Source organism: Anabrus simplex, chromosome 3 (assembly GCF_040414725.1).
Source record: "Anabrus simplex isolate iqAnaSimp1 chromosome 3, ASM4041472v1, whole genome shotgun sequence".
In the NCBI taxonomy this organism is placed as follows: domain Eukaryota; kingdom Metazoa; phylum Arthropoda; class Insecta; order Orthoptera; family Tettigoniidae; genus Anabrus; species Anabrus simplex.
Genome location: NC_090267.1, coordinates 183,096,556 through 183,120,293, shown reverse-complemented (window position 1 = coordinate 183,120,293; position 23,738 = coordinate 183,096,556). Strand labels below are relative to the sequence as shown.

The following is a 23,738-nucleotide window of genomic DNA, read 5'->3' as shown; positions in this document are numbered from 1 at the left end:
ATTGTTAGACACATTTTCTAACGATTTTAAGATAAGAGGCAGGGTAATAAACGAGGCCACATAATTAGTTACAAATAGAGGATTGTGACAGCGTTTAGTAAATTCACAGAGGCTTCCAGACTGAACGCTGAAAGGCATAACAGTCTATAATGAAGATGTACGTATTACTATTATTATTATTATTATTATTATTATTATTATTATTATTATTATTATTATTATTATTATTACGGGGATACCGTGGTTTACAGAGGTGAAAGAAGGTGCGGGCATGAATGGGTGGATATACAAAAATCGAATGATTGATTTAAAACTTTAAATTTGCCAGTTTTATTTATTTACTTAACCTTTCCGTTTTTCTTTTTCTTTTCAAATAAAATGACAAAATCAGGTACAATAGCTCTTGAGCTAGGAATACAATCTAGAATAATCAGATAATCAGTTTACAAGCTGAGCTTGAAGCTCCGAATTACAAATGTTCTTTGTGCACTACTGCTCCATTCAATCAACAGTTAAGGAGACGGATCTCCCAGTTTTTACACCAAACGTAAGAGCACCTTTGCACTATCAATTAACACTTAGGAATCTATTTCAGAAAATTCACACATTCCGGCCTATCAAGGCACAACCTAATTTTAACAAAATTAAGCAGTATTCACTGCCTTAACTGCTCAACAGTCTTTAACATGAAATGAATGGAGTTAAACAGGGGTAACAAGTACCCATTCCACAGGGCCTTTTGGAAAAATAAAGGGTTAAATAACTGACCCAAAAACCAAAATGGTAAGGAGGTGAACTCTTGCACTCCTAGAAATTTACATTAAATGTATAAAACCCTATTTGGGCTTGTGGCTCGACGTTACAGAGGCTAAGCCTTACTGAGGTGACTAGATGGAGAAAAATATTTAAGTTACAGAAATTACAAGATAGAGAAGGTTACAATATCACAGTTACCTCAAAATAAAATTGAGAGGGAATTCGAGAGGGTACCTCACTCTCTATTCCCTGATTTTGGTTAAGTTCTTTCGGCTTGTTTGAAATTTACATTTAGAGTTTGAAATTTACATTTTAGAAAATAAAGTTACGTTACTAAAGGTTTGCAACCTTCCCCTCGAGCTAGCGTTGAAAGACTATGAGATGTAAACAGGATCTTCCATTACGTTGAGATGGTGGACCTCCCGAAGATAGACGATGCACCCTCACCTCCTTTATAAACACACTCTAGACTGGAGCGATCACTAAGACAACCAGGTCCGAAAATGTGCCCCTTTTATAGCCGAGGGGGAAGTTCCAGAAAACTCTGGGCTAAGGCCCTGACACACCCCCACTTCTCATTGGTAACCAAATAAACATCAAAATTTTTCATTGGTGAATAAATATATGTACAAAAATTTTCATTGGTCAGCGCTTTAAGTTGGCGGGAAGGGACAGAAGTGTTGATAATTTTTGAAAATCAAAACACAAACGCTAAACATTCCATTTTAGGAAATCTTTACATACAAAATTACTCCAGAATTTTAATAGTTCATCTTCACACCAGAGAACACAACATAAGTTTGTACTAGCGACATCTGTTGAGAAATGTCCAAACTTCTGGCGCTAGCTGTAGCAAGTTTTATATATCTGATGGCATACTCCAAGGCGCCCAATTTAAATGCGCGGGGTGGGTGCACCCCCGGCACAAATATTATTATTAATATTATTATTATTATTATTATTATTATTATTATTATTATTATTATTATTATTATTATTAGCATAAGATCTATCTTTGTCGGTGCGACGTAAAGTAAATTGTATTTATGTAATCAAATATGGTTTCACTACTCACTTCCAAGAGCGTGTGAGCTCGTTGTACCCTATGCTGCTGTCACTGGTTATTTCGTGCATATAGTAATTATTTAACAATTGCGGTGTATTATTCCCACAACTGCCGCACGGTGTACAATGGAACGCATACAGAGGTGCCAGATTGCGAAAGAATTTTTCATAATGGATTCCGAGTATCAGCTATACAGTCACCCATATCGAGTATCGTTTTGTTCGTTCATTATATGTGGTGATTATTGTTTTAAGGGGTAAACCAGCGAGATTATCACCTCGTCATGTGTATCGTGGATCTATCTTACATACAACTGGACTCGAACCAGCAATTAAACTCGCACTCAGTTACAAAGCTAGCCACCCAGCGAGTTGGCCATGCGGTTAGGGGCGCGCAGCTGTGTGCTTGCATCCGGGAGATTGTGGGTTCGAACCCCACTGTCGGCAGCCCTAAAGATAGTTTCCCATGGTTTCCCATTTTCACAACAGGCAAATATTGGGGCCGCTTCCTTCCCACTCCTAGGCCATTCATAACCCATCATCGCCCTACGACCTAACTGTGTCGGTGCGACGTAAAGAATTGTAAAAACAAACTAGCCGGCCGATACGACGTTCTGTCATTCCGTGAACTTATCCCCTTTGCAGGGACGAAACAGATGTGATGCGGGCCCCTCAAATATAAAGTACAGCCTGTGAATAACTTAATATAATTACAGCAGGCAGAAGTAATGCAATGCAGTATATTGTCAAGTTATACAAATATATTATTTACTACGGTATTGTAAGATTCTTTAAAAAAGTACTGTTAAGTAGGTTTTAATTGATTGCCTCCGTGGTTTATCGGCTAAGTTGCTGAACTGCCAACTTTGAACCATTAAGTTCGTACTTAACTTTAATTGATTTCATTTTTTAGTAACTACAGTAGCATACTCTGTAGCCGATACCGAAGTTTCGGCTATAAGAATTTATTCGATGACAAAACCAAACCCCATGGTGCAACTGCGCCGAAAGGCCTTGGCCTACCAAGTGACCGCTGCTCAGTCCGAAGGTCTACAGATTAACGTGTCGTGTTGTCAGCTCGACGAATCCTCTCGGCCGTTTTTCTTGGCTTCTAGATAGCCTCGACTAACCCTCGGATCCAGGTAAAAAAAAAATCCCTGATCTGACCGTTAAAAAAAAATGAAATGGCGAATGGCTTTTAGTGCCGGGAGTGTCCGAGGACATGTTCGGCTCGCCAGGTGCAGGTCTTCTGATTTTACACCCGTCGGCGGCCTGAGCGTCGTGATGAGGATAAAATGATAATGAAGACGACACATGCACCCAGCCCTCAAGCCAGTGAAATTAACCAATGATGGTTAAAATTCACGACTTTGCCGGGAATCGAACCCAGGACCCCTCTGACAAAAGGCCAGCACGCTAACGATATAGCCATGGAACCGGTTATCTGACCGTAAATCGAACCCGAGACCGGCATTGGATCAACACACAGAAAAATATACGAACGAAATGACATCAAATAAAAAGCTACTGATCATGAATATGTCTTTCAATAAATGAAGCTCAATGTTATCTCACGGAGAACTGCAGTCAAAGGAACTTAACTTGTAGCCGCAGCATCATTGGCTACCAAGGCCTACGATAACGATTAATGTGACGTCACTGACGGGACACTTTCTATTTTAACACACTCTGTTTATATAAATCCACAGCCGCAGCATCATTGGCGACCAAGGCCTACGATAACGATTAATGTGACGTCACTGACGGGACACTTTCTATTTTAACACACTCTGTTTATATAAATCCACAGCCGCAGCATCATTGGCGACCAAGGCCTACGATAACGATTAATGTGACGTCACTGACGGGATACTTTCTATTTTAACACACTCTGTTTATACAAATCCACAGCCGCAGCATCTTTGGCGACCAAGGCCTACGATAACGATTAATGTGACGTCACTGACGGCATACTTTCTATTTTAACACACTCTGTTTATACAAATCCACAGCCGCAGCATCTTTGGCGACCAAGGCCTACGATAACGATTAATGTGACGTCACTGACGGGATACTTTCTATTTTAACACACTCTGTTTATACAAATCCACAGCCGCAGCATCTTTGGCGACCAAGGCCTACGGTAACGACTAATGTGACATCACTGACGGGATACTTTCTATTTTAACACACTCTGTTTATACAAATCCACAGCTGCAGCATCTTTGGCGACCAAGGCCTACGATAACGATTAATGTGACGTCACTGACGGGATACTTTCTATTTTAACACACTCTGTTTATACAAATCCACAGCCGCAGCATCTTTGGCGACCAAGGCCTACGGTAACGACTAATGTGATGTCACTGACGGGATACTTTCTATTTTAACACACTCTGTTTATACAAATCCACAGCCGCAGCATCTTTGGCGACCAAGGCCTACGGTAACGACTAATGTGATGTCACTGACGGGATACTTTCTATTTTAACACACTCTGTTTATACAAATCCACAGCCGCAGCATCTTTGGCGACCAAGGCCTACGATAACGATTAATGTGACGTCACTGACGGGATACTTTCTATTTTAACACACTCTGTTTATACAAATCCACAGCCGCAGCATCTTTGGCGACCAAGGCCTACGGTAACGACTAATAATAATGTTATTTGCTTTACGTCCCACTAACTACTTTTTAAGGTCTTCGGAGACGCCGAGGTGCCGGAATTTAGTCCCGCAGGAGTTCTTTTACGTGCCAGTAAATCTACGGACACGGGGCTGTCGTATTTGAGCACCTTCAAAAACCACCGGACTGAGCCAGGATCGAACCTGCCAAGTTGGGGTAGAAGGCCAGCGCCTTAACCGTCTGAGCCACTCAGCCCGGCACGGTAACGACTAATGTGACATCACTTCCGTCTCACATTTTGCCGCGATACGTTACACAAATTTTCAATCAATCAGTCACCACTAATTTGCATTTAGGGCAATCCCCCAGGTTTCTCAGATGACCCCCAGACATAAATATTCATGTCAAAACCGTTCAAATAACGTTTGAAAAATATCAAACCACACAACTGATAAACCTATTGTTAGTTTCACGCAAAGAGATTTCCTTCGAAACTGAGCTGAGTGACCGTTACTCCAACTTATTGCCGTTGTACAATGTTGTCGAATAAATGCGTGTGATAAAAGTACAATGTTCTGCAAAATTTGTGCATAATACTGTCTCAGGCGCACTACACATCAAGAAAGTGTCATTTCCTAACTGATATACGATATTTTGGTATCAATTTTAATTGCTGTAATTATTTGACATAATTTGGTCCAGGTCTTTAATAAGGAACGTGTTGAGGTGTTTCGAGAGATGGCAAGGGCAAGTATTTTTTACTGTGTTACACTCAACGCAATGAACTGCTGCTAGATACAACCGAGTGGCAATTCCGTTACTTAAAAATTATAAAAAGAAAAGAAAAACTACAATATTTCTACTCATTCTACAAAACCGCCCAAACCATTTCCTTGCGGAGTGACATTAGGCTAGGGTGTATTATTATTATTATTATTATTATTATTATTATTATTATTATTATTATTATTATTATTATTATTATTATTATTTGCGAGGAGTCTGCGGGGCCCTTTAAAGACCCCGGTCCGCCTGCATTGTAGGCTCTACAGGCTAGTAGCGGCGACTGGAAATTAGAAGTGGGAGGGCAAAATTGTACAGGCAACCAAAAGTACCCGGATTTGTGGTATATAGCGTGCGTTGATAGAGAGGGGGGGTGTAGCGGAGGGTGATGGTTTTTTCTTTCTTTCTTTTTTTTTTTTTTTGCTACTTGCTTGAAGTCGCACCGACACAGATAGGTCTTATGGCGACGATGGGATAGGAAAGGGCTAGGACTGGGAAGGAAGCGGCCATAGCCTTAATTAAGGTACAGCCCCAGCATTTGCCTGGTGTGAAAATGGGAAACTACGGAAAATCATCTTCAGGGCTGCCGACAGTGGGGTTCGAACCCACTATCTCCCGGATGAAAGCTCGTAGCTGCACGCCCCTAACCGCACGGCCAACTCGCCCGGTGGGTGATGGTTTATACATCAAAACTGAAAAAAACTACAAAATGTAAGTTTTTTTTATATCTCTGAGCGAATTACGAGAGTGAGGTAAAGGTTGACAGTTTACCAACTTAAGTGCGTTAATAACAGTGTTTTGAGATTTTGATTCAATACAACTTTCACCAAAGGAACAATATTACACATGTATTAGGTTACAATTAAATAGAAGTACGGTGCGATTATACAATTAAAAAATCATGTAGTATTTTTCTACACTAAAAAACTAACAGACACTAAAGAGACTGACGAATGCGCGCGGCAAGCGGGTGAATCATACCTCAGTGTCCATGACCTCGGTAAAAAAAATATACCCCTGCTACCCTTCCTCATACCATATGCAAAGTCTCCATTACTTGCTGTGGGGCTATACAAATCGGTTAGCCGGGACAAAAGACATTTTGTCCGTATTTCCGCTTAAAATTTTGTTAGCTCACAAGAAAACAGGAACTGTACAAATTGCTTGTTTTTAATAATTCCTGTAATTCCTAGTTTCAGTGGGTTAAAATGGAATAAAAATGTAATGTTTCCTACACAAAGTGAGGGGGGGGGGGGGTTGCGACTGCTCCCCTCGAACCCCCCCCCCCCCCCCTCCGTACAACCTATAATCGCCACTACTGCTGCAGGCCCTAACGGCTCTGTCCATTTAGGAGCGCCTAGCACGAGCTGAAAACAGTTGTCCAGAATTCACTGTCACCGCCAGCACGCCACAGTGGACAAACGGTAAGTTTATGTACCTGCAAGCTTTCAAACATCGACAACTCCTCCTCCTACAATTGTGATGGGTGATAGGAAATGGGCTATCATGAGACCACTATAAGGCACGCCACTGGCCACTTGTGTGCAAACTTTGACGTTCGTTCTGTGCTGTTTTCATGTTTTACTCGTGTGCGGTTATTGTGCTGTGTGCTCCCGTGAACGACCAGTTCAAAACAGTTGAACGAACTCGTACCAGGTCAAATAAGCGAGACGTTCAAATGAACTAGTTCGTTCATGAACGACTCAGGTCTAAGTGCGGTAAACATTGAAAAAAATGAACGGAAGTTGAGTGTCCATGATTCATAATTTTTGATAGTTAATGACCGTATGCCCACGAAGATAAAAAGCAGCTTTCGATTCGTTGGACTGAAGGTCGGAATGATAACACATTGTATTAAGCCTGAGATTAGTCGAGTAGATTGTTCAGAAACGAATGAAGATGAGTAATCTAAGTTGGTGTACAGTGTCGTTAACTGCAGTCGCCGTAACAAGCGTTCTCCTCGCCTACTTGCTGGGAGGGAGTCATCACCCAACAGCCAGGGATCCCGATATCGACCTCACAACGGTAAGAATACACTGCAAAGTTCACGGTGACAGCTTATTTACCAGTGGCGGCTGGTGGCATCTGGTGATGGGTGTTGTATCAATATTTTCAATGTCACATTTTTATATGAAAAGTTTACAGAAATAACAAAGAAAATCTGTTATCTTTAAGTAATGAACTACATTCCTAGTACAACTGAAATGTACCCGGCAATCAAAACGCAGAAAATAAGAGGCTAATTTTACAGTATAACTACAATTATTCTTACCTCACTTGAATTGAAAGTTTGCCCTCCTGTTTTTCATTGAATCAAAATGTTGGGATAGTCCGGTATGGCGAACCCTAGTGGCGTGGAAAAGAAGTGACCGTTGCGTGAGGAAGGAAAGCAGGAATGGGGAGGCCTAAGATTCACCGCCATCTAGCACCACGTGTGACGTCACGCAAAGCCGAACATAGCCGACTCCGCTCCGACCCGGAACAGTCTCTTATACTGTAGCACCCGACAGGGGCCAGCGCGTTCGCGCGCACTGGGACTCGCATTAATGCAATAATTTCAGAAAATACTGAAATATACACTTCCACTGTAGTACTCATGATGACATGAGATCTTCTCCAGTAGTCATTATTAAAAGTTTTTTTTTTTTTTTTTTGCTAGTTGCTTTACGTCGCACCGACACAGATAGGTCTTATGGCGACGATGGGACAGGGAAGGGCTAGGAGTGGGAAGGAAGTGGCCGTGGCCTTAATTAAGGTACAGCCCCAGCATTTGCCTGGTGTGAAAATGGGAAACCACGGAAAACCATTTTCAGGGCTGCCGACAGTGGGGTTCGAACCTACTATCTCCCGAATACTGGATACTGGCCGCACTTAAGCGACTGCAGCTATCGAGCTCGGTATTATTAAAAGTAACTATAAGTATATTTTAAAATTCGAAGTTCTTTTCCTTTTCAGAAATATAAATACAAAGTACACAATAAATTTGATATTAAATATCACTTTTGTCAGAAACATAATGCTGCTTATTCGTTTAGATACCAGTTCTCAATAAATAATTCAACTGTACAAAGATAATATACACAATTTTATTCATGAGTAGCTAGTTATCTCCCTAAAAATTATGTCTTTAGGTAATCTCCGTTTCAACGCAAACCTCGTAATTATCTCTGTTTCTGCTTATATCTCCATGACAGTGAAAAGGTGGTGGTGGTGATTATTGTTTTAAGAGAAAATACATCTGGGCAACCATCAACGCTTAATAAATTGATATCAGGAAGAGGTCCGACACTTCGACAAATGAATGAATCGGCCAAAGAAAGACAAGGGGCACACAAGGCGTGAAAATGAAAGATCCATTCGCAGATCTAATACTGCCGGGGTCGGAAATGAACAACAGTTGACCAAGAGAGGATGGATAGGACTGATGAAAGTGTGGAGCCTGGCACAACTAGTGGAAGCGATACCAGGACTCGGCTAAGGACCAACCCACGCTCCCAAATTGAAAGCCCCGGAGACCCCTTTTAGCAGCCTCTTACGACAAGCAGGGGATACAGTGGATATATTCTACAGACCCTGCAACCTCAGAGAGTACCGAGCGAGTTGGCCGTGCGGTTAGGGGCGCGCAGCTGTGAGCCTGCATCCGGGAGATAGTGGGTTCGAACCCCACTGTCGGCAGCCCTGAAGATGGTTTTCCGTGGTTTCCCATTTTCCAACCAGACTAATGCTGGGACTGTAGGCCTACCTTAATTAAGGCCACGGCCGCTTCCTTCCCATCGTCGCCATAAGACCTATCTATGTCGGTGTGACGGAAAGCAAGTTGTAAAAAAACATCAGAGGGCTCCATGAAAGCCGTTATATATTACGAACAAAAAGCCTACACAGTACCTCAGTTAAACTTTAATATTAAAGATTTCTAGATTGTATACTAATTCTGAATTTTTTAAAATAATATGCATAGCTAAGTTATAACAAATAAAAATGTTTATTTAACAGATATTATCCTACGCTGCTATTAGCTCCGTAGCTTCTGGCCAGCATCAAGACCTCCATTTCAGAGCGTCATAGGTTCGATTCCCGGCCGGGTAGCTTTATAACTGTGTCTAGTTAATTTAACTCGGGGACAGGATGTTTTCTTTTTTTGCTAATGGTTTAACGTCGCATTAACGCATTTTCAGAGCTGCCGACGGTGGGATTCAAACCCACCATCTGCCGCATGCAAGCTAACAGCTGCGTGGTCCTAACCGCATGGCCAATTAACTCGGTACTCGTAATACATCCCTCCACATATAATTGGCGTTAAGAAGGGCATCCGATCGTAAAGCAGGCTCCAGTCCACATGTGCTGCACAGTTGGCACCCGACTTCACAAGGATGTGGGAAAAACGGAAGAAGAATTGGAAAATCCCATGGCACTATTGCTTTCCTATTGCATCTGTTATAGCTATGCACATTATTTTTAGAAATTCAGAATTGTTTGTTTTTTGTTTATTGTTTAAAGGGGCCTAACAGCTAGGTCATCGGCCAAATTCAGAATTAGTATCCAATTTAGAAATCTTTAATATTAAAGTTTCATTGAAGTACTGTATAGGCTTATTGATGGTAATATACAACGGCTTTCACGGAGCCCTCTGAGGTTGCGGGACCTGTAGAATATAATATCCACGGTATTCCCTGCTTGCCGAAAGAGGCGGCTAAAAGGGGTCCCAGGGGCTTTCAGCTTGGGAGCGTGGGTTGGTGACCACGAGGTCCTTAGCTGAGTCCTGGCATTGCTTCCACTTCGTAGTGCCAGGCTCCACACTTTCATCAGTCCTGTCCAACCTCTCTTGGTCAACTATTGTTCAGTTCCGATCCCGGTGGTATTAGATATGCGAATGCTACGGAGTATTTCATTTTCACACCCTTTGTGATCCTTGTCTTTCTTTGGCCGATACCTTCATTTGTCAAAGTGTCAAACTTCTTCCTGTGATCAGTATTAAGCGTTGATGGTTGCCCAGTTGTATTTTCTCTTAAAACAATAATCACCACCACCTTCTCACTGTCATGGAGATATAAACAGAAATAGAGATAATTACGAGGTTTGGGTTGAAACGGAGATTAACTAAAGACATAATTTCTAGGAAGATAACTAGTATTCACGAATAGAAACTATGTATATTTTCTTTGTATAATTTTATTATTTATTGAGAACTGGTAACTAATCGAATCTTCGTTTTACTTTAATATTAAAGTTACACTGAATTTTAAACATATCGTTTGCCGTCATGAAAATATTCCTTTTGTAACAGTAAATATTCTTTATTTACAGAGAGTTTTCCAAGGATTCTGCCTGAAGACAAAAATCTAACAGAACAGTTCTGAATAAAATTATTTTATGGTATATTCCTATCCCGCTGAAGTTCAGCATTATGTTTCTGACAAAGTGATATTTAATATAAAATGTATTGTGTAGGCGTACTTTGTATTTATATTTCTGAAAAAAAAACCTTCAAATTTTAAAATATACCTCCAGTTATTTTTAATAATTATTACTACTGGGGATGATCTCATGTTATCACGTATAAAATGCGTACTACAGTGAAAGTGTATATTTCAGTATTTTCTTAAATTATGACATTAATGCGAGTCCCATTAAACGCGCAACCGCTGGCCTCTATCGTGTGCTGGAGTAAGATACCGTTTGGGGTGGGAGCGGAGTCGGCTATGTTCGGCTTTGCGTGACGTCACACGTGGTGCTAGATGGCGGTGAATCTTAGGCCTCCCGCAGGAATGAATCCTCTCCGCAGAGTGGTGCAATCTAACGGGGATATTTAGAATTGTTTCTCTTGTTCAACACCAAGGACCGATACTGGCGAGTGTACTACCTGTTGCTGCGCTTAAAACTCATCCCTGCTGAAACTGCATTGCGCCGCTCTGTCCACTTGATAGCAGGGTTGCCAACAAGAAATTGCAAAATGTCTTGAACACTTTGAAAAAATGTCTAGATTTCTTTTATTTAATAAACACAATCCGCAGACTTCTTGGACAGGTGTTAAAGGTGGTGGTGGTGTTTATTGTTTAAAGAGGAAGTAAGGGGTGTTAAATAATAATAATAATAATAATAATAATAATAATAATAATAATAATAATAATAATAATAATAATAATAAGAATAATAAGAATAAGAATAAGAATAATAATGTCCGTCTCTGCGGTGTAGTGGTTAGTGTGATTAGCTGTCAGTCCCGGAGGCCCGGGTTCGATTCCTGGCTCTGCCACGAAATTTGAAGAGTGGCACGAGGGCTGGAACGGGGTCCACTCAGCCTCGGAAGGTCAACTGAGTAGAGATGGATTCGATTCCCACCTCAGCCACCCTCGAAGTGGTTTTCCGTGGTTTTCCTATTCTCCTCCAGGCAAATGCCAGGATGGGACCCAACTTAAGGCCACGACGTCTTCCTTCCTTCTTTCTTGTCTATCCCTTCCGATCTCCCCCCCCCCCACAAGACCTCTGTTCAGCATAGCAGGTGAGGCTGCCTGGGCGAGGTACTCGTCCTCCTTCCCAGTTGTATCGCCCAGGCCCAAAGTCTCACGCTCCAGGACAGTGCCCCTGAGACGGTAGAGGTAGGATCCCTTACCGAGTCCGAGGGAAAAACGAACCCTGGAGTAAACGGAAATGAAATGAAATGAAATGGCGTATGGCTTTCAGTACCGGGAGTGTCCGAGGACAAGTTCGGCTCACCAGGAGCACGTCTTTTGATATGACGTCCGTAGGCGACCTGCACGTCGTGATGATGAAATGATGATGAAGACGACACATACACCCAGCCTCCGTGCCAGCGAAATTAACCAATGATGGTTAAATTTCCTGACCCCACCGGGAATCGAACCCGGGGCCCTTTGAGCAAAGGCTAGCACGCTAACCATTTAGCCATTGAGCCGGACAGTTTAAATGGATTAAGAAAGAAAGAAAAGTTGGAGGGGTACGTGCCACTCTGCCCTGTAGAGCCAGCCGCTACTGATTAGAAGCAGAACTCATTTGAGGATCCACCCTGCCTCGGAGAAGAATACTAAAAAACTACTATCTCCTCTTCTTTCTGGCCTTTTCCAAGTTACCTGGGGTCAGAACGTTATACGGACTTGGCCTAGTTTTACAGCCGGATGCCTTTCCAAATACCAACCCTATGTGGAGGGATGTATTCACAGTTGCGTGTTTCTGGTTGTTTGTCGTGGTTTGTGTATTTGAAGATGTGTATGAAGACGAACACAAAACTAAGTCCCCGAACTACAGGAATTAACACACGCGATTAAAATCTCTGGCTCAGCCAGGAATCGTACGCGGAGCCCTCTGAATCGAAGGCCAGTACGCAGACCATTCCGTTGTGGTGGTTGTAGAGGTGATTATTGTATTAAAAAGAAGTACAACTGGGCCACCATCCTATATTAACACTAATCTGAAGGAAAATGGAGGAGTTCCGACGCTTCGAAGAATGAAAGTATCGTCAAAAGAAAGGTTATGTCCACGAAACGCTGACCATTCTCCGCTCGGGGCAGAAAACTTAACAACAACAACATAGGCCTACATGCTTTATTAAGGTTTCTGAAAAGAAGCTGTAATTACGGAATAGGAATTTTGGTCCATTATACTGTCGTCTTCTTTTTGTCCGACTCATTGGCTGAATGGTCAGCGTTAAGGCTTCGGTTCAGAGGGTCCCGGGTTCGATTCCCGGCCGGGTCGGGGATTTTAATCGCCTCTGATTAATTCTTTTGGCTCGGGGACTGGGTGTTTGTGTTTGTCCTAACACTTTCCTCTTCATATTCACACAACACACTACACTGCCAACGACCACAGAAACACGCAATAGCGATTACATCCCTCCATATAGGGTTGGCGCCAGGAAGGGCATCCAACCGTAAAACAGGGCCAATCCACATGTGCGCCCTAGTTCGCACCCGCGATCCCACAGGAGTGGGAAAAGCGGCAGAAAAAGAAGAAGATAGTGTTGTCTTCTTTTTCCTCTTATCGGGCGAGCTGGCCGTGCGGTTAGGGGCGCGCAACTGTGGGCTTACATCCGCTTCCTTCCAACTCTTAGCCCCTTCCTATCCCATCGTCGCCATAAGACCTATCTGTGTCGGTGCCACTAGCAAAAAAAAAAAAAAAACAATGTTTTCCTCTTTTTCATTTATCTTTTGGAACGTCCTATCTTCCCGAACTCTACAGGGTTAACATACTCGCCTCACGCTGCTGTCTCGCTTCTGCTGTAGGGGCCTACTTTGATATTTCTGGTTTATTTCTGAAGTCAGAAATACACAATATTGGATGTGCATAGTACATATTGGAGTTACGTGAGAATATTAACATAATTTGAACTACGATGTTCGTGACAAGGAAGAAATCTAAAGTCTCTTTCACAACTCTATCATACTTACGTATTAAACTTTTTGGACTGGTGTTCAGTTAAATGCTAAAAACACACTGAAATAATTTTCTTACAATAAAGAAAATCGAAGCCAACTGGATTCGAAACTTACGTTGTTCAACTTTAAGACGATCGCGATGACCATTACTGTACAGGCCCACAATCTCCCAAGTGTGAAATTTATGATACTACTTAATACTGCGGACTTCCAGTTTTAGTGCGTTAAGAGTTCAGTATTTGTTAACATTATTGGTTTTCAGTTCCGCTAACAGCTCAGTATTTGACTGACTTCTTAAATAAGGGACACAGAAGGTAACTTCAACACAGATGCGAGGTCATGATTTTTAATACTTGCCGTCCTTATCAGTTCCCAAGTCATTATCTCGCCTAACATTTTTTTCTGATAATACAACACACTAGTGCGCTAAGAATCATAATATCTCTTAATCCGTTTACCCTCGAGGGTTGGTTTTTCCCTCGGACTCAGCGAGAGATCCTACCTGTACCGCCTCAAGGGCAGTGTCCTGGAGCATGAGACTTTAGGTCGAGGAGATTAAACTGGGGAGGAGGACCAGTACCTCGCCCGGGCTGCCTCACCTGCTATGCTGAACAACGGGCCTTGTGAGGGGATGGGAAGTTTGGACGGTGTAGACAAGGAATAGGGAAGGAAGTGGCCGTGGCTTTAAGTTAGGTACCATCCCGACATTTGCCTAGAGGAGAAGTGGGAAACCACTTCGAGGATGGCTGAGGAGGGAATTGAACCCCCCTCTTCTCATTTGACCTCCGGAGGCTGAGTGAACCCCGTTCCAGCACTCGTACCACTTTTCGAATTTCGTGGCAAAGCCGGGAATCGAATCCGAGCCTCTGGGGGTGGCAGCTAATCACACTAACCACTACACCATAGAGGCGGACTAAGAAACGTACAAGTGGTATTATGCTATCGCAGAGTTGGCCAGACCGTGCCGTGTAGATAGCAGCACCATCGACTTTCTCGCTGAAAACCGCAAGCTGACCGTATAAAGTATTTGTTGGAACCTTAGGCTTAGCGTCTAAGTAATAAAAAGCCTACCCAGTAGCCACTGGCACCTGTCCACCCTGCGGATGCTATGTTTGCTGCTAAAAGTGCTGAACATAACCTCATATGAACACCTCAGTTGTCGGTATTATTACACATCATGTGCCTACGAGTGAAGTCATGTTAAAATATGATAATTATATTACAATGCTATACTGTTGTGTGTCGTTTTGCAAACAGGGCTCTAAAAATATAGTTCCTGGCACTAGTTTTCATGAGATTTCTTGAGAAGAGCCAACTACGAAATTAGGATTAAAGCAGTGGGCATACAAGATTTATAAGCAGACCATGTGGGGGCCAAATTTTGGTTACTTTATTATAATTGCTCCAGTTCTTATTATAATAACTTCCTTATTCTGTTGCGAAGGTGATGTCAGGATGAGTTATGGAACAGTAATGACCACTCCGTTGTGTGAAGTAAGCACTTGATCGAATGCGACTACAAACCTGAATTGAAGGTAAAGCGGTTACGGCCTGATTCGGTGCCCAGCGTGTTAAGTTACCCGCCAAGTAAGTAAGAAAAAATTAAACTGTCATTGCCAGAAAGAATAAGTGGAAAATCAATTGTACCATTAATACCCAGAAACTTTCTCAGTGCTGGTTTCCTGATTCTAGTGCTCCTGATGATGTCCCACCACTTGGTGTCTCAAGCAGTAGTGATTTAGTCAATAAAGATGTGTTTACACAAAGTTACATGGGGTACATATAAACTCACGGAATAGGACATTAAGAACGCTGCGTAGGTCGTTTCAACGTGCAAAACTGAAAATACCTGCGCTTAGACGTTACCAAGAACAACTCCTTCGACAATATTACGAAATTACTAACTGGTTTGATAGAGGCAGCTCGGGCGTAGGAAAGGTAAATCCAGTGAAGCTCAACTTGTAGGATTCCAGCAAGAAATAGTAGATATTTTAGATTCAGGAGGTCAAGTGGACTGTATCACTATTGATCTATCCAAGGCTAGATGGTGGGAGATAACTGACGAAAATGAGGGATATTGGACTAGACAAAGGAGTGGTTGAATGGATGGCTAAATTTCTAGAAAATTTGAGTTAGGTGAAGTGCTATCTGATCCTATAATGATTTAGAGGGGGTCCCCCACGGCAGTATTATTGGACCTTTATATTTTATTATATATACTGTATGATATGAGTGAAGAACTAGAATCACGGATAATTATATTTGCAGGTGATGTTATACTGTATGAAGTAATAAATAAGTTGCAGAACTGTGAGCGATTGCAAAAAGAGCTTCATTGCGCTTCGCATGGACAGCGACCTTTTGAGGTCCGCATTGAACTGGGAACGTTGTTATTGATAACATCTCAAAGGACTCATTGCTCGTTTCCACCTCATTAGAATTGCTCCATTACAGGGACACTAGTTTTTAAGGAATTATTTCTACTACGTTACTGCGTCAAGTTTTAAGAAGTGCGATAAATTAAGCACAGGGTGCAACAATTTTTATGTATTGAATAAGGTGGACCCAAATTATAATAAGTTATAGTAAGTTGTATGAAAGACATATATTACTGTAAACAAAAACGCAATAGTGTCACGAATACTGTTTGAAAAGAAAGTTTCTGTGATTGTAATTTACATTCTCTGTAGGCATAATTATATTTTTAACTACAAACATACGTATGTAATATTATATTAATATGGTAATATCTTACTAGTGTTCTGTGTAAAGGGCAAAGATTACAAAACCACTGTCCGTCCTGCCCTCATGTACGGCTTCGAATGTTGAGCAAGGCAGAATGCATGTCACATGATGCGGATGTTGCGTTGGTCGGCGGGAGTCACTCTTTTTTCTTTTATCCTAGTGGCTTTACGTCGCACCGACCTAGATAGGTCTTATGGCGACAATGGGATAGGAAAGGCCTCTGAGTGGTAAGGTAGCGGCCGAGGCCTTAATTAAGGTACAGCCCCAGCATTTGCCTGTTGTGAAAATGGGAAACCACGGAAAACCATCTTCAGGGCTGCCGACAGTGGGATTCGAACCCGCTATCTCCCGGATGCAAGCTCACAGCCGCGCACTCCTAACCGCACGGTCAACTCGCCCGGTGGGAGTCACTCTGCATGACAAAGTGAGCATGTGCGAGGATCTTTCTAAGTTGTGACCATCAGGGGATGAAATGGAGGACGAACTGCTCCACTGGTATGGTCACGTCAGAAGAAGAAATGAACACCATTTAGTAGTCTACAGAAAGCTCTTGCCATCGAAGAGCCGAAGGGAGGAAGAGGGCGTCCTAAGGCAACATGGAAACCAACTGCTGAGGTTGCCTTAAGGAAAAGTAAAGTGCCATTAGATCTGATGCGAGAACGTCGGACATATTCTCCTCACCGAGTCCGACGAGCCGACCCTGAGTGAGCTCGGGAGTGCCCGTTTTATGGGTACATATACGGCCAGAAAAGAAGATGTAGTATAGAAACAAATATATAATTATTTTTAAACACATTATTTACCGGGCTCAGAAACCGGATGGCTCTTATTGTATCCACAGGAGGTATGCCTCGTAAGTTGATACACTATTTTTTTTTTTCCAATTTGCTTTACGTCGCACCGACACAGATAGGTCTTGTGGTGACAATGGGATAGGGAAGGACTAGGAGTGGAAAGGAAACGGCTGTGGCATTAATTAGGATACAACCCCAGCATTTGTCTTGTGTGAAAATGGGAAACCACGGAAAACCATCTTCAGAGTTGCTTACAGTGGCGTGTTACGTATTTTATGTGATTATTTTTGCTGTTGTGAATTAATTGCTTTATTCTGTTACGTAAAAGATCCTGTTCATAATCTATTTGATTCGTTTCTTTCCTTTTATCGGCGGAATATAGCGTCACGACGAACCATTGTTAATTTTATATCGCCAGTCCGCGACCGAGTGACTCTGGCTTGCAGAACAGAGCATGCCTGTCATATAGTCCTACGAGTAGAGAGTTCAATCTTGTCACTTTCATGCCTGTGTCGTGTAATTGTTTTATATCTTCCGAAAATTTTACGCGTAATTTTGTAGTTGTTGTAGATCAATATTTTTCAGATACCTATAACTACCTACATGGGCGTAATGTGAGCATTTTACTGGGGGGGGGGGGCAGGGATTACGGGGGGTCAAGGGGTCCTCCCTCTTGAGAGCAATTTGCAACCTCTCTTGTTCAAGTACGTCAATAATAGGAAAGAGCGTTTGTCTTTGGAGTAGGTAGGCTACTGTTGCGCTGTCTCAAATGGAGCTTTACTTCTGCCGTCAATTTTCTCCGAATTGCTTCCTTAGCAACTGCTGCTCTAGGTCCAAATTTCTCTTCTACCTCCGTGCAGTGATTGAACAATATTGAGTAAAAACATTCTTCAGTTCTAAAAAGTAAAAAATGTCAAGTGTGCTGTTCTTCACTGATTTTACAACTTCGTAGCTCAGACTGCTGGACTAGGGTCTTTGATGAGTCACATTGCGTTAGAACTCTTCTGAGTAATAGTAAATTAAATAAAAATGTGACATCCTCCATGCGTTTTAACAGAGCATTGGCTTGTCTACCGCTATCTGTGTCTATCTGTGAAATTTCCTGTAGAGCCAACAGAATAGCTTCAAAATTATCTAACAAATGTTATATTTCTATTTATTTACAAATAAAAGTAATAGTGTTAGTCAAGTCTGAAACATGTTTCTACATATAGATACAATGTTGACATAAAGTGTAGTAATGAACATTAACGCAAACTGGCACATATTAAACCTAAGACAATAAATGCAGTAAAGGCATTGCTTACCATTTAGCTATTGAAATATTCATGAATGCAGCAAAACAAAACCTCCGCTAAATACACTGATTGACAGTGACAATGCAACACCAAGGAGGAGTGGTTCGAAAGGGATGAAAGTTGGGGAAAAAACAGAGACGGCACGGACGAATAATTGATGTTTATTTCAAACCGATATGCAGGTTACACAATGCGCATGGCATCGACTCAGTAGGATGTAGGACCACCGCGAGCGGCGATGCACGCAGAAACACGTCGAGGTACAGAGTCAATAAGAGTGCGGATGGTGTCCTGAGGGATGGTTCTCCATTCTCTGTCAACCATTTGCCACAGTTGGTCGTCCGTACGAGTCTGGGGCAGAGTTTGCAAACGGCGTCCAATGAGATCCCACACGTGTTCGATTGGTGAGAGATCCGGAGAGTACGCTGGCCACGGAAGCATCTGTACACCTCGTAGAGCCTGTTGGGAGATGCGAGCAGTGTGTGGGCGGGCATTATCCTGCTGAAACAGAGCATTGGGCAGCCCCTGAAGGTACGGGAGTGCCACCGGCCGCAGCACATGCTGCACGTAGCGGTGGGCATTTAACGTGCCTTGAATACGCACTAGAGGTGACGTGGAATCATACGCAATAGCGCCCCAAACCATGATGCCGCGTTGTCTAGCGGTAGGGCGCTCCACAGTTACTGCCGGATTTGACCTTTCTCCACGCCGACGCCACACTCGTCTGCAGTGACTATCACTGACAGAACAGCAGCGTGACTCATCGGAGAACACGACGTTCCGCCATTCCCTCATCCAAGTCGCTCTAGCCCGGCACCATGCCAGGCGTGCACGTCTATGCTGTGGAGTCAATGGTAGTCTTCTGAGCGGACGCCGGGAGTGCAGGCCTCCTTCAACCAATCGACGGGAAATTGTTCTGGTCGATATTGGAACAGCCAGGGTGTCTTGCACATGCTGAAGAATGGCGGTTGACGTGGCGTGCGGGGCTGCCACCGCTTGGCGGCGGATGCGCCGATCCTCGCGTGCTGACGTCACTCGGGCTGCGCCTGGACCCCTCGCACGTGCCACATGTCCCTGCGCCAACCATCTTCGCCACAGGCGCTGCACCGTGGACACATCCCTATGGGTTTCGGCTGCGATTTGACGAAGCGACCAACCTGCCCTTCTCAGCCCGATCACCATACCCCTCGTAAAGTCGTCTGTCTGCTGGAAATGCCTCCGTTGACGGCGGCCTGGCATTCTTAGCTATACACGTGTCCTGTGGCACACGGCAACACGTTCTACAATGACTGTCGGCTGAGAAATCACGGTACGAAGTATGCCATTCGCCAACGCCGTGTCCCATTTATCGTTCGCTACGTGCGCAGCACAGCGGCGCATTTCACATCATGAGCATACCTCAGTGACGTCAGTCTACCCTGCAATTGGCATAAAGTTCTGACCACTCCTTCTTGGTGTTGCATTTGCTCTGTCAGTCAGTGTATAACTACAGGAGATGCAGGAAACAAACACTCACTGTAACATAACCAAACAGTGTCTCCACCACAAGGCAAATACTGTACGGTAGGTAGGCCCTATCTGAACATCTGATCATCGAAACAGTCGTGTAGGGACGCAGCCCGCAGTCCGTGGCGTTCGGCGCCTACCCGTCAGCATTTTTTCGGAACTTTTCAGCGGCATTTTAATTAGAACTGAGGGAGAAAGGTAAGACTGAACAATAATAACAAATATTTCTTCTTCTTCCTTTTCTGCCACTTTTCCACACACCTGTGCGGTCGCGGGTGCGAACTGCGTCGAACTTGTGGATGTAGCCCTGTTTTACTGCCGGATGCCCTTCCTGACGTCAACCCTATATGGAGGGATGTAATCACTATTGCGTGGTTCTGTGGTGGTTAATAGTATGGTATGCTGTCTGAATATGAAGAGGAGGGTGTTGGGACTGACACATATACAATGTCCCCGAGCCAGAAGAATTATCAGAAGCGATTAAAATCCCCGACCCAGCCGGGAATCGAACCCGGGACCCTCTGAACCGAAGGCCAGTACGCTGACCATTCAGACAACGAATCGGACAGTAATAAAATATATTTCTCTCGACATAATATAGGTATACAATTTTGCCATGATAAATTTGTTTCAATGAGCTAAATTAAACTGAGTAACGGAAAACGTACTGGTAAAATATGTATTTTAAATCTATAATATTATGAAAATTTGGTTTCCTTCAAATATTGGGGTGGCAGCTGCCACTTTATGCGGGTTATTTGTAATCAGGAGGTCAATTCCAGTATGACTTTTATGTCAAGGGCCGTATTCAAGACGAGACTTTGAGGCAAAGTCAAACTCACCATTTTCCCGTTCATAGTCGAGACTGCGGAAAGTAGACTTTGGCCGAGACTTTGCTTCTAAGTCGCCAATGGCCTGTACTTTGACTTCACAAAGTCAACTGTAGAGGATAGTACTATGGCGGACATTCTAAACAACCCAGTTTGTGGAAGATTTTGAATACGTCCATGAGATTATCCAAACACCACGTACTCCTCGTCGAGTTAAACGAGATGCACAAAACCCGATTGATTTCTACAGGGATAACGAATTCAAAATTAGGTACAGATTCGATAAACGAACTCACGATGTTTGAAAATGCATTAATAAAGGAAAATCGAAGAGGACTACCTACCTATTCCTTCAGTAGGCCTACATTTGCTAATTGTTTTAAGATATTATTGGACTGCTTGGGAATATGTGAACATTGTAGAAGGTGCTGTTCTTCCTATGTTCGAGCTATTCACCCCGTAGAAGAAGTTCCCCTTATCAGGTCGGTGCCAGATAACTGCCCTGTTTACACTGCTCAGCATCGTGACGTTCACGTGCTTGACTGGCCTCCCAAGTCGGCTGACTTAAACATAATAGAAAATGTTTGGGCAAGAATAATTTACATGTGGGTTCCAGGTCAGGAGAGGACAAGAGTGGCTCTGTTCATGCACTGCCATCGAGTTTGGGCGAATTTGAGGAATTTGATTGATTGATTGATTGATTGATTGATTGATTGATTGATTGATTGATTGATTGATTGATTGATTGATTGATTGATTGATTGATTGATTGATTGATTGATTGATTGATTGAACCAGATTTTTTCCAACATCTAATAGATTTCATTCCCAAGTGGCTAGCTCAACTGTCTTCCACAACTTCTCTTCATTTTCTTCCCTCTTGCCTACCTACCGTATCCTGTACATTGATTGAGGGAGACCCATCTTCATTCCTGTTATCGTTAGAAGTCCAATTATCTTCCTCAAACTCGCTGTCTCTTCCCTGATCTTCGTTAGTTCCCACTCACACCCTCTGACCTCATTAAATGTGGTCTTCTGGGTTAAACCGTGTTGTTGTTTTCTGTTCATTGACAAAACGGAATGTACAGAAAACAACAACCCGCTTCAATCCGGAAGAACTAAATAAACATTCTAATAGTTCCCCCTTCCTTGGTATTTGGTGAGCATGTGAAAAATTGCCAAGTCCATTGAGTTTTGACGGATACTCTATTACGTTTTGTTTCATTCAAAAGCATTCGAATACCGTAGTCCTATAGCTATCATTATTTGCATTCGGGTAGGCACCACAATGTATTATTAACAAATTAACGACGTGCGCAGCCTTGCTCTACTCTTTTATTGCTATTCCTGAAAATGTTTGAAAATGGACCGAGTGAGTTTTGGAGTCATAATCTTCACTTGAATGTTTGGGAAAATGATATTGTCGTAGATATTGTGGAATACAAGTCAAACTGGACGTCATAAAAATGGACAGGAAATAAGGAAACATAAAACGTCTGTCACACGTACACTTCTCCAACAATGGACTTGAAGCAACAGCTTCACAGTTTTCATCGTTTGAGTTTAGATTCACGGCATCGGGTGGTTAGTTAAAATCCTTTAATAATCCCAGTGAATACGTCAACGCGAAATAATATGCGATTCGAAATCTAAATACAACACCTCTCTTCAAGAGATCTTAAATTCCGCGGAAAGATTTCAGAAACGCATCGCTTCACAAATATCCGAATATATTGGATTATGCAATTAATTTGCAGCACACTGGCTGTGAATACCGTGCATGTGCAAAACGTACTCTAAGACGAAGTTATGACATTTGCATGGAGATGGAATGTGTTGACATTTATACGGAACGCCACACATTCCAGTAAATTACTAAGCATGGATATGTCGAACAGCGACACTTGCACGAAGGACCAAGGAGGGTTGGCATGCAGGAGCAGAGAAGGTCTACTCGGTAAAATGACAGATAGATAGATAGATAGATAGATAGATAGATAGATAGATAGATAGATAGATAGATAGATAGATAGATAGATAGGTGGTGGTGGTGGTGATTATTGTTTTAAGAGGATGTGCAACTAGGTAACCATCCTCTATGTAGATAGATAGATACGGTAGATAGATGCCTTTAGAGTTCACTGCTAGAGTTGATACCTGGTGACAACTAATGTTCCATGTTGAACTGCTGATAATTGTTCTGCAGTTGTGGAGTTCACCATGAGGACTATTTGTTGATTTACAACAGATATCAGTACATTGTGCCAATAAAGTGCCAATAAAGATCAATGGACTTGTTGGCTGGGCGTAGATATTAAAGAAAGAATAACATGAAAAAAGCAATATACCTTTAGGCAAGGCAAGTCGTGTTTGCATTCCGTATGAAGCGGCGAATGGAATGAGAAAAAGTGTAGTCAATGCAAACAAATATGCGAGGGAAACAGAGAGTATGATTTCAACAATTTATACCGAAGAAGTCAGCCAGCTGTTCAATCGAGGCTATGAGAAGTACTGTACATGTCTGTTAATACCGGAGTATATGAACATTGAGGCTCCGTGCAAGTGTCACTCCATGAAAATGTCACTCCCTGCAAGTGTTCTAACCTCGTTGGTTCTAACCCCGTCTAAGACACATACATTTTAAGTGTGTGTGCAAGTGTCTGTGAGATAGAAAAGAGGACTTAATTAACGAGCTAATAAGCTGCATATTGTGTGGGTGTGTAACTTAACCTTAATTTAGGAAATAGTATAAGTAGTATAATTAGTATAATGAGTAATAGGCAACCTTAATATTATTTGTTGTATTGTGGTTAAGTGTAAGAGAGGGCCGTGTGCCCTAACTTCGCCACTTGAAAGAACCCATAATAAATAAATAAATAAATAAATAAATAAATAAATAAATAAATAAATAAATAAATAAATAAACAAATAAATAAATAAGGG

General features: G+C 42.4%; 1 protein-coding gene across 1 annotated transcript in view; it reads left to right on the top strand.

The window, feature by feature from the left end:
* Positions 1-6,661: 6,661 nt before the first annotated feature.
* LOC136866127 (lipase 3) overlaps positions 6,662-23,738 on the top strand; it is a 105,696-nt gene continuing 88,619 nt past the window's right edge. Inside the window, exon 1 of the mRNA XM_067142817.2 lies at positions 6,662-7,257. Coding sequence (XP_066998918.2) covers positions 7,126-7,257 — 132 coding nt within the window. The 5' untranslated portion in view covers positions 6,662-7,125. The remainder of the gene's footprint in view (positions 7,258-23,738) is intronic.